This window comes from Coloeus monedula (genome assembly GCF_965178545.1).
Source record: "Coloeus monedula genome assembly, chromosome: 13".
Taxonomy (NCBI): Eukaryota; Metazoa; Chordata; class Aves; order Passeriformes; family Corvidae; genus Coloeus; species Coloeus monedula.
The window spans coordinates 19,095,892-19,107,984 of record NC_138793.1 but is presented as its reverse complement, the minus strand read 5'-3'; the positions used below and the strand labels follow the sequence as shown (position 1 = coordinate 19,107,984).

At 52.8% G+C, this 12,093-nt stretch overlaps 1 protein-coding gene across 1 annotated transcript in view; it reads right to left on the bottom strand.

The window, feature by feature from the left end:
• Positions 1 to 3,646: 3,646 nt before the first annotated feature.
• The window catches only part of JPH3 (junctophilin 3), a gene marked incomplete at both ends in the record, with an annotated part of 48,322 nt that continues 39,875 nt past the window's right edge, over positions 3,647 to 12,093 (bottom strand). Inside the window, one exon of the mRNA XM_082289952.1 lies at positions 3,647 to 3,727. Within this exon, the coding sequence (XP_082146078.1) occupies positions 3,647 to 3,727 (81 nt within the window). The remainder of the gene's footprint in view (positions 3,728 to 12,093) is intronic.

Below are 12,093 nucleotides of genomic sequence, written 5' to 3'. Positions count from 1 at the left end.
GGATGAGCTTTAAGGTCCCTTCCAAGCCATTCCATGACTCAATGATCCTACAACCGGTGCAGTCATTCAGGAGCTGTCCAAGGAGCTGAGCTATTCCCCTAAATGAGGAAAAACTGCCTCTGCCAGGATTCTGTTCCACGCAAACCCCCAGGCCCCAGCTCAGGAGATCCCATCCCATCCCTGCTCTGTCCTGCCTTAGCACAACCCTCTGGAGCTGCCCTCTCTGTGTGACAGCTTCCAAAAATCCCTGCTTTCCATCCTCCCTTGCCTTGCCAAAGCTGCCAGGATGTGTAATTAGTCCTTAGGTCTCAATTAAGCCCTTCACCATCGATCCCACCCTGTTTTACTGTCGCTCCTCCCCTTCTGTTGCAGTCTGGCTGTGTTTTCCCGGCAGCGCTTCCTGGCAGAGATGCTGCCACAGCTCGGGATCTCTGGAAGCTCTGGAAGCTCAGACCGTGGAGAGTGCTGGAATCTGGGTCTTGGGTACAGCAACCCAGACACCAGACGGGCTGGGGAGAAGCTGACATGGCACAGGGCGTTTGTCTTCCTTCCTTCTTGCTTTTCCCAAGGATGCAGTGCTGGACCAGCCCCTCTCACACAGGTGGGATCCAAATCTCCCTTCCCAAATTCCCCCTTCCTAATGGCTCTGCTGTTCTAGCCCCTCCTCGTGCTGTCAGAACACAAAAATGCCAGTGAAGCCTAAAAAATGATCCAAACCTTCAACTATCCAAGTACCTCTGCCAGCCTGGACATAAAGCAGCAGGTCTGGATAATTTCCATGGATTTATGGCCCACCTTGATGGGCATTTTAATGGGCCTTAGGTAGATCTGCAGCAGCCAGGCTCGTAAGACAGGGAAATACACTGAATTACTTCTCTCTCTGGGCTACTTCTCAGGAATATTTCTGGCCTTGAGCAAATGTGAAAAGCCCAGAACTGAGACAAATTACTTAACTGCCCGGGATTAAGAAAGGAATCATTCTTTTGGACCATGTGGGTTGGGAGCCAATTAATACTAGTCTGTGGCTGTCTTTCCTACTGAGCAAAACTCAGCTTGACCGGGTGGAACAGAGAGCTGGGAAATCCAAGCTGGATTTGTGCTGGTCCAGAGGCAAAAGCAGGAATAACTAGGCAGGTACCAGTGGGAAAAAATCCAGTCAGGAAACCACCAGTCCTTTTATTTGATGGATAACAAGAGGCATTTTTGGTGCTGTTTTACAGATATCTGAATATCTGTGTGTGCAGGGCTCTGTTTAACCTGCTCCTGACAGGCCCTTTGTTTCATGCACCAAAAGAAAAGTCCTTGAGAGTCTTTCCAAAGAGTAAACACAGAATTCCAAACCCCAGGGGTGAATTCCCAAGGCTGCAATCCCAGTATGTCGTTTTTTGGTTCATTTCAAGTGTGCAGCAACCGTTGAAGGGGGGGGGGAAATGATGACTAAGGAGCCAAAAGGAAAACCCAAAACAACACAAAAAAAGGAAGAGGTGGGAAGATGATGGACAGTTACCGTGGAGAATGGAATTTCAAAATTATCCTTTCCCCTGTCCACCCATAGCCCTGCGCCTGGAAAAGGAAAGGAAAGAAAAGAGGAAGCAAAACTGCGACAGGAGGGAATCAGACCATGTAAGGAAAAGAACTGAATTTAACTGGCACATGCTCTAATCCTTAGTTTATTTCTGGTTAAAAATATAGCAATCCAGTGCAGTGTAATAAGAAATCTGCTGAAAAGGTAGCAGAGAAACAGCTAAAACAGAAGCAAAGCAAAGCTGAGTCCACGAGTCCGGGCTGTATCCAACAACTCTGGATGTGAATGTCGAGGAGGGCTTTTCCCTCCTTCCCCACCCCCAAAATCTCCTGTGAGGGTCTCACCCTCCCCCTCGGGAGCTGCCACCCTCCTGCACCCTTCTCCTGCTGCTGGAGCTGCAGGGGGGGACACTGAGGGTGGGATTTGGTCCCTGGCCCTACCAAATCCCAAAGGAGCCGTTGGAGCTGGTGGTGGTGGAGCACCATGGGGAGGGAATGGGAGCTTTGGGAAAGCCACTTCCAAGGAACGGAGCGGAGAGCACGCTGTGTGATTGGGACCAGGACAGCTCAGAACAGGGATACGGCATCTTTAATGAGTATGCAGATTATCCGTGGGGACAGGGAGGGGACAAAATCAAGGCAGGCATAGTACAAAGATGGTAGAAACGAACAAATTAAGTGACATAGAAAAAAAAAAAAGAAAGAAAATACATCCTTAGAGGCTGCCATTGCCAATGATGTTTGGTTTGATTTTCTTTTTTTTCCTTTTTTTTCTTCTTTTTTTTTTTCTTTTTTTTTCTTTTTTTTTTTTTTGTCCTTTTTTTTTAAATACAGGGACATGTTGGAAGCTGGAATATACATCCTGCATTACAAAGTGCAAAATACTACATGCTCAGAGCCCAAGCATGATGTCTGAAACAGTCCACAGCAAGATGTAAGAGACAAACCCACCACCCTCTCCCTCCTCTCTGGGACCTGCTCCAGGTGCTCCTCCCCAGGTGCCTTTGAGAAACAGTTGGATTTTTGCTTGGTTTTGTTTTATTGTCATCCTCAGTGGATTGGAATTGAGCCCTCTGTCCCCTGTCCCTCCCCACCCTGCTCCCTGTGCACACGTTTTGGGATGGGCTGGGATGCTCCTCAGCAGCACAGCACCATCAGCCACTCCATCCGTGCTGCTGGAGGTGCCTCCAAGGTTTTGGTTGTTTTTGGGGAATCCAGGTACACATTTTTAGCCAGGAGAAATTGGCTGGGAATTAAAAGTAGCTCTGGGTGGTTTTCCAGCCTTGCCAGGGGTGAGGAGCAGCCTGGGAAGGAGGAGTGAAGGCAGGAGGGTGGTGGGGCTGCTGCTCACGCCTCGTGTTCCCTATTCCCCCCTGCCCCAAGGAAGTTTGCAAAAAGCTAATTTTGGTTTTAAAAACAAGGATCAAAATGGGGCCTGTTCTCCCATTTCCCATCCAGACAGGGTTCATTCCTTGCCCATGCTCCTTCTCTCCTCCTCCTTACAGCAGCATTCCTCCATTTCCAAAGGGACAAAAGCCTGATTTTGCTTTTCTCTCCCATTTATCATTAAAGCTGTTATGGATTTCCCTGGGAATCTCAGCCTGGAGCATCCCAGAGCCCATCCCCACTCCACCCAAACTCTCCCCATGGTCCCCTCGTCTCATCTCCATTTTGGGGTTCATTGCTGTTGTTACAAAGACAAATTTTTGGGGGGGGCTGGGGGGGTGAGGGGAAGGGAAACAAGGTTTTTCTTTTGTTGGGATTCCTTCTCATCCTTCCCAGTGTTGGGGGGGCAGAGTGTTGATAGCATTTTGCCATGCCACACAGCATAGTGTTATACAAGCAAAGAATTTTGGCTAAAATCCAAAAAACATTACCCAGGAAAAAAAGGCAAACTGTGAGTGAGACTCGATCATTTGTTGTTCTTCTGTGAAAAGACTTGGAAATTGTCGGAGGACAGTTCGAGTTATGATTTTTCCCTTTGTTTTGTATTTTTTTGTTGTTGTTGTTTGTAGTTGTTTGGTTCTGGTTTTTTTTTTTTTTTGTTTTGTTTTTGTTGGTTGTTTTTTTTTCCCCCATTCATACATGTAACTGTTATTTTTGCAAACAAGACAGTCTTGAATTAGATGAAAAAGTTAATAAACAAAATGGCGACTCCAATATTTAGTAAGATCACCATGACTACCAGGATGGGAGCTGAACCCTGCAAGAGAAAGAGAAGGACAGGAGTTAGATGGATCCTTGGAATTCTGCTGGGAGCTCTGTGCAGTCCAGGCAGCTCTGGGCATGAGCAGATCCCAGTTTACACCTCCCAAAGTGCCCAGGAACCCTTGGAGGATTTCTTTAAGCTGCCAAACAAACACTTGGCTGCACCCCCTGACTAAAGTGGATCATGGATCATCCCATGGAATTCTGCCTTAAAAGCATAACTAAAATCAGTTGTTTATCAGATGGTCAATGAAAAGGAAGAAAAACCCCAAACCTGAGATGATATTGGATCATAGAGTGGTTTGGGGATGGTTTGGAGCTGTGTCCTCAGGACATTTCCCAGTTGTTCTCCAGGTGTCCTGGACACCAGGCCAGACACGGGGTCCATTGTTCAGGCAACCTTTTGGGAATGCTCTAATAACCTCTGCTGAGTTTATATGGATCAAATGAAGCTCCTGGGAAATACCTGCAAGTGTCCAAGGCCAGGTTGGATGGGGCTCGGAGCAACCTGGGATAGGGGAAGGTGTCCCTGCCATGGCAGGAGTGGGATGGGATGAGCTTTAAGTTCCTTCCCACCCAAACCATTCCAGGATTTTACCTGGAAAGCATTGCAGGAACCCCACTGCAGCTGCCCCGTGCACACACCCACCCCAGCTGGGCTGGACATCCCAGGAATGGTTCCATTCCTCTGGGAGCATCCATCGCTTCCCCCTGAGCACATCCCAGACAATCCTGTGGGACCCGAGGGCACGGCTGTGGGACCCCATCAGCATCCCAGGAACGTCGGGGGGCTGCAGCCAGCCCTCCAGCACATCCCTCTGCGGAACACCAGCCAGGAACACATCCACCCTGGCACCTCATCCATCCCTGGCACCTCTTCCCTGGCACCCAACATCCCCGGTGCCACAGTGTGAACGTGGCTCGCACCAGGGCGAGCAATGCTGGCAGCAGGTGGGTGGCTGCTATTTCTTGGAGTCGCTGGTATCCTCAGCTATTCCTGCTGCATCCAAGCTGTGCCAGCCTCCATCCCTGGAATGGTCCAAACGCTTTCCCCCAGGCTCCTGTCCCCCTCCTAGCACACCTCACATTGCTGGGATGGAGTGGGGACAGGGCTGGGCACCCCTTGGGAGCTTCCCCATGGCTGCTCTGCGGAGCTGCTGGCAAAGAAACGGGAAAGAGCAGCTCCTGGCTGGCCAGGGATGGTTTCTTTTCCGAGCAGCCTGATTCAGCTCGCGTTTGGGAGTGGGTGGGAGCGAGGATGCTGGAGCCTGCTGGAAAGGCGTATTTGTAGCTTAGCAACAGGGTCAAAGGCAGCCAAGCCAAGGCAGGGATGGCAGAGAGCCGCTCCCGGCAGCCAGGTGCCCATCCACGCCCGGCTGCTCCCGGCAAACCTCTCCTCCTGTGCCGTGCACAGCCTTCCAAAGGCACAAACCACCCCCTGCCCGCCGCTCCTTCCCTCTCCCAGCCCGGCTGTGCCAAGCCCGGCCTTGCTGGCGCTGGGAGGGATTAGCTGCATCTCAGAAGATTATTGGGTTTTAGGGTTTTTGAGCTGCTGGTAATATAATAACAGATCGCAGGCGATTATCAGTGTCATTGTTTGCCTTGGCACGGCCCCGCTGAGGCACGGAACGCGCCCCACAGCCAGGGAAGGCTCAGCCGCAATTCCAGCGGCCCTGGGATGCTCCAGGGATGAATTCCCTGCCAAAACAGCAAACTTCCAGGGCTGTATTTACCCTTGCAGGACCCCATTTATTCCCTGAAAACCGTCTTTACCCTTCCAGGACCCAGCCAGAGCTGTGCCTGTTCTGCTCACGCTGCTAATCCCTCCAATTCCCTGTTCCCTCACTGACTGAGGTGCAGCCCTTTGGTGGGATGTGTCCATGAAGGGAGCACAGCCTTCACTGGTGTGAAGGAATCAGCCTGGAGTTGTACCAGGGAGGTTCAGACTGGGTATTTGGGAAAAGTTTTCCACCCAGGGCAGTGGTGGAATCCCCATCCCTGGAGCCATGTGCATGTGGCACGTGGGGACACGGAGTAGAGGTGGCCTTGGCAGTGCTGGGGGAATGGTTGGACTCAATTCCAGAGCACTTTCCAACCTAAATGATCCCATGGTTCTGTGATTTACACACAGGGCATCCACGTTGTGCCCTCAGCTGGGAAAATGGGGGATCCAAGCCCCACTGGCATTGGCAGTCCCTGGATTGCCATGCACGGAGGCTCTGCTCAGCTCCCCGGCTCAGGCTGGGCCTGGCTGCATCCTGCATCCCCTCAGCAGGGCAGGGCCAGGAGAAAATCCTTCCTTTGCCACCACAGCCATGGGGTCTCCCACATTTGCCAGCCAGAGCACCCCAGGAACAGGGTGACCAGGGAGGGCTGGGAGCTCTGTGAACCGAACAGCTCAAATCCAGCTGACACCTCACAAATTCTGCTTCCTTTTCACAGCTCCCTCTTTTTAACCCCCTCTTCCCTGTGCTGCTCCAGCCAGGGCTGTCCAGGTGGGAATGGCAGGGAATGGCAGTTGCTGCTGGATAAGCAGCTTTGCCACTCCAAAGCTTCTGGTTTAGCTCCAATTATGGATCCTGCTGCACTTCCAAACGCTTGTGTCTGGCTGATTTCTGTCCTGGGAGGTCTCGGTGCCTTCCCCTCTGCTCCAAGGGAATGTCTGCCCCTCTCCTGTCCTATGGCAGGGATGGCCTGGGAGATGTGGCAGCACCGAGCATCATTCCTGCTCCGTGCCCGAATCAGTGCTGGAGCTGAGCTTTGCAAGAGAGGCTTTGCTGAGCCCAGCCTGGCTGCAGGGCACTGAGCTCCCTTTTGCTGCAGCAAAGAACCGGTGGTTTAGGACCAGTGGCTTTTAAACCCTTCCCACTGTGTTGCAACCCTCCAACAGGAACCTCTGGAAAGAGGAGACAGAGCCCTTGGTTTGCAGCTTTGAATGATGCTTTAGGAGTTTGGTGGGGCTTTGTCTCATCTGTGGCCTCCTGTGGAATCATGGAACGGTTTGGGTTGGAAGGGACCTTAGGGATCATCTCATTCCAACCCCCTGCTGGCGGGGTTTTAAATAAGATCCCTGGGGTCCTTCACAGGAGAAGGAAAACATCTGCCAAGGATGGGAATGTACACCAATATCAGCTGGGCAAAAGGATCTTTCTCTATCAACAGGTTGGATCTCCAAGGATTTTTAAGCTTTCCTTCCAAGCTTAAAGAACAGAAAGACCTAAGCCCATGGAAACACTAAAATAGGAATAAACCCCTGTTATGGCACAGGAGTAATAACAGTAATCGTAGCTGTGGAGTAATTCCTGCCCCTCTGCCTTGTTTGTTTTCATCCTGGAACTGTTGTGTAGCAACTCCGGAGTTTTCCTGGGAATACGACGGACAGCTGGTTTACAAATGCAATTGTGGCATAATTAATTTAAGCATTAGCAGTCCATTATTATCTGTTATCACTGGGTACAAGCTCTGCCTGTCTGCCATGGAAACCGGAGTGCAGGTTACCTAGGAATCCCTCTGGGATCTATTAAGTGTAATTACTAAGGACTTGGATCAGCAAAAAAAAAAAAATAGAGATATGCACCATTTTCCAGCCTCAGCACTGCAGAAAGGGCTGCAAACTTAGCAGCTCCGTGACATTTGTGCTGAATTGTCACATCATTGCCAGGAACAGGCTCTGTGAAATGGTTAAGGAGCATTTAGCAAAGGAAACATCAGGGAGTCACTTGGCTTTCTCCAGCGGGTTGCAGCAGCTCCCGTGGCTCCAGGAAGGGGCCCAGGAGATGCCAAAAGTGCTCTTGTGAGTGAAAGTGAGTGGGGTGGGATGGAAAAAACTGCTTCTGGGGGGAAAAAAAGGCTAAAAGAATGAGTGTTTATCCTCTTAGAGATCCTTTAGCCTCTTAGGGAACGGGTTTGTCATCCCTGGTTCAATCCTCACCTTCCAGGTGCTGGGACTGAGCTCTGGGTGTTTGTTTAGGTGTGTTTGGAGCTCTATTTTTAAGGTTTTTATTCTAAAAACAGCAGTCAAAGTTTGGTTCTGAGCAGCAGTTAAAAGCTGGTGTTTGGCCCCAGATTTTCCACACTAAGAGGTGGAATCGGGCTCAAATCATAATCCAGATGACAGGAGCAGAGCCAGGAAGGTGCTCCCAGGTGCTTCAAAGGCCCTGGGGATGAAAAGGCTTTGAAAAGGAGCCTGTCAGGTGGAACATACCATTTCTCTCTGGAGATTATTTACCTCAGGTTGTCTGAACACAAAAGGGATTAGAGGAGGAAGAGTTTATGATTATCATTTGTCCTAAGAAGAGACAACCCCTGCAGCAATGCTCAGCCCTGCCTCATTCCAGAGGTGTGATGGCAACAGGACTCCTCTTCCTCCTGATTCCCATGAAATTATGGCTTCTGTTTGTCTGGACATGCAGCTGCCATCTGGGATCGGGGGTGCATCTGTTTGGTTGAGGTGAGAGGAATAAGGAAAACCCAGGGGTGATTATATTGGGAGACCCAGGGATGGGAAAAAATAAATGGAAAAACCTGAAGCTGGAAGGCCACAGGGATAAATCACGGGGTTGAGTCCCTTGTTTGACACCAAACGAGTCCCCAGGTCCCTTTCTCAGCAGCCTCATCCCAAGGCAGCCAAATGGGAACATCTTCATTCACACCCCAACCAGGGGGTGCCTGGTTGGGATGGAGAAAACACCCAGGTTTTATTTTCAACTCATTCTGCAACCTTTAGGGCTAAAGCCCCCAAACTTCCCTAAAAAAACCCAAACAACGCTCCACCTCGAGGTGAATCCCTTCAGGAATAACCGCCCAGCGCTGGCAAAGGGAGCATCCAGCGGGGAGGTGCCGGGGCCGGGGCTCCATCCCCCGCTCCCCGTGCCGGGGGAGGCTGTGCCGAGCCCCCTGCCCGCATCCCCGACTCCGGCAGCTCGGCAGATCCTGCTCCGGCTGCAGATTGGCTGCCGGCTCCTGCCTTTCCCCAGCGACAGCGGAACTTGCCTGGAATATTTTGCTGGCAAATCCGCCCCTCTGCCGCTCGCTGCCGAAGGAGGGAGGGAGGGAAGGAGGGAGGGAAGGAGAGGCTGCGCTGCCGGGATCCCTCCCCGCCGCCCCCGCGGGGACCCGCCGGGGCCAGGGGGGGCTCTCGGAGATGCCTCAGCAGGGAGATGCCTTTAAAGCCTGTGCTGCGGCTCTTTCCCCGGGAATGTTTGCATTTGGGCTGGGATTTGCTCCCACACCGTGTGACGGTGCGGGGAATGTCCGGGGTGGCGGGGCTGGGTGGGTTCGGGCTGCTGGCCTCGCGTCCCTGGGGATGCGATGAGACAGAGCCTGAAAGGGCCGAACCTCGAGCCTTCTCACATGCCCAGGGTGCCTGCAGTGACACCACGACGCGTCCCTGGAAGGCTCCCTGGGACTGTGCGTGATTGCCGCTGCTAAGTGAGGACAGGCGGTGAATCAGGCTCCGGTCGTGCCTGATCCCGGCCCTTCCCGCGGGCACGCTGAGCTGCTCTGTGCCTAAAGCCCTTCCTTCTCCTCCCTTGCAGGAGCGGCAGATGTTCAGCACCTGCAGGAAAGGAGATCTATTCCCTTCTTTTCCTTCCCAGCCCTGCAACGGGCTGTGTTTTGTGCCCGTGGATAAAAGGGTCGCTAGCGGTTTAGAGAGCTTCTTTCCCTTTCCAGTCTCGCAACATTCCCTTTTTTCCTTTCCCGTTTTAGTTCTCCTCAAAGGCTCCAAGAACCTGTGAAGCATCCAGTGCCTCGTGGGCCTTTAAGGCCGGGAAGGATGGTGACGTTCCTATAAATCCCTTTATCCCACAACACCAGCAGCGGTCCCAGCACGTTCGCTCCCATTTTCCTCTGCCCCAACGCTGGCAATTGCTGTGTCTGTCCTGTGGGTGCTGGGGTCAGTGCTCACAGAGACACAGATGGCCTTAAATGCCATTTTAAAGCGTTTGTGTGGCTCAGTGACCCCGAAACCCCCAAATCCCCCGGGAGCCAACACCAAGCAGTGCTGAATTTCATCAACGTTATTGAACCATGCCCTCAAGAAATGACCTTTATGAGAGTATTTTTCAATTCCTGATGTGCAGCCCCAACAAAGGGGGGTTCTGGGAGCTTCTTTTAAAGGGCTGGGGAAAAGTGACAGAGGAGAACAAAGTTCCCACAGCTCCTCCAGCAACCTGAACATCTGACTCCTCTGTGAGTCTGCATCCCTTCCTGTGGACACTTTGGAAAAGCTTGGATGCAAGGCCCCGTGGTCCCAGCTTGTTTTTAAGACAGGAATCAAGAGCAGTGATTTTTTTTGGGAGTGTGTTTTTGTAAGACCTGCACCCCCAGCCTGTTCCAGGACTTCCAGAGGTGTGCAGGCTCTGGAAGCTGGAGCTGGCACTCCAGCACACAGCCAGCCCCCCCACGCTCATGGATGGCTTGTGCAGAGCTGGTTTAGGGCAGATTATTTTTAAAACAAGCTAAGCCGTGAGGGTGACCTCGGTTCTGCACAGGGATACTCCAGGTAGGGCAAAAATAGCTGTGCTCATCTCTGAGCATCCTTCCCGCTCACTGGCAGCACCTTTCCGAGGGAGCCCAGCTGGTGGGAGGTGGGAGCTGCCCTTTGAGGGAGCAGCCTCCAGCTGGCACTGCTGGGATCCAGGGAAGAGCCTTGGAGCAGGCTTGGAGCAGGCAGTGAGCGGGCTGGAGCAGTGTGGGCTCTCACACAGCCGGCCTTGCCCCAGAGCTCACGCCCTGCCAGGCCACAGGGAAGAGGGATTTCAGGCCACTGTGGGAAATTGGGCTTTTGGGGGAATTGAGGAGCCTTGATTTTCTGTGGGGGAATGTGGAGCTCGAGCAGGATGCAGGGGGTTTTGCAGGACCAAGCGTGTGCATGGCCTGTGTCGCCGAGGGCACGCCGAGGTGGGTGTGGGGTCTGTGGGAGAAATCCTTCCCCCTTAGCCTCCCCCTCCTCTTCCTCAGGGATTCACCACACTCCCTGAAGCCTGCAATGCTTTTGATGGCAGGTGCAGGCGAGGTCACAGATTTGGGCAGGAGGTTGGAGCGCAGATCCCTGCGCCTCCCATTCCTCCCCTACACCTTCCCCTGCTCCTGTCCAACCACCCCCTCCCTGCCAGGCCACTGGAACAAAACCCTGCTAGCACCGTGCAATTCCTGCTAGAACAAATTGTTGCTGGCATTGTGGGTTATTTAAATCCACATATTATCTCTTCCTCTGTATTACATTAGCTTCCTCCCAAACCTTCGCCATCTGTTCCACCCTCGGTTGTGAATGTGAGAAAACTGAACATGCTGCTCCACAGCTCCAGCACTTCCAAAGTATGATGTGCATCCTAATGGCTTTTCCATGCACTTCTCCATGCAGGCTGGGGCCCTTCCTTAGTGCCCAGGACTCACTGGGAATGGTCAGGAATGCGCTGGCGGCTGTTTGCCTCCAGCGATGTAGAGGGAACTTTATTGTGACAGCTCCGAGGTGGGAGCACATCTGATGGGCTGGGTGGGGAGGAACCCCGGGGTTGCTTGTGCCAGTGATCTCTCCAAAATCACGTGGCTCTCAGCGAGGAGAAACAGTGGCTTCATCCCTCCTTTGGGCCCTGTCTCTCCCAGGTTGTGTTGTCAAAGGTGCTGGAACATCTGTGCGTCCCACAGACTTCCCAGGGTTGGTGTCTGTGAAATTACTGCGGCTGCTCTTCCCCTCTGGGAGCCTGTCAGGCTCCTAATGCTGCCTGTCATGTCTCCAGTGCTTCCCAGGCATCCAGGCCAGCAGGCCAGGACAGCCTGGATGGCTCTGTTTTTCCAGGGCTGCAGGATGTATCCTGTGGAGCAGTCCAGCAGCAGCCCACATGCTCAGCTCCCCCTCAGTGCTGGGTGGGAGTGCCAAGCCTGAGCCCATGGATAGGGAGGCAGAGAGCCCATGGATGGGAGGCAGAGAGCTCCAGGGCTACTGTGTGGGAAGCTGGGGCAGATCCATCCTTCCCACATCCTGGGCTGCTCCCTCCTCTCTCCCCACCTCAGCTCTGCAGGCAGAGACTGGAGGAGCAGGGATGCTGCAGCCGTGGCAAATGTCACCACACCTCACACACCTCGATGCCTCTCACCCAAATTTTCGGCCTGACTGATGAATTCATTTCAGTTTCATAACCAGGCACCACCCTGTGCTCCCCTGACAGGGAGATTTAGCTTCTTTCCTCTGAAGTGTCACCTCCTGAGCGTGACAGGTTTTCCATTTCTCCTGGGTAGCTCTGGGGCATCCCCATGGGACAGCTCCAGCCCTGCTCTGTGTTTGGCATTGACTCGACAAGGGGCAGTTTGGGGCAGTGGTGGCTTCCCCACTGCTCCCAGCAGACCCCATCACCTCTT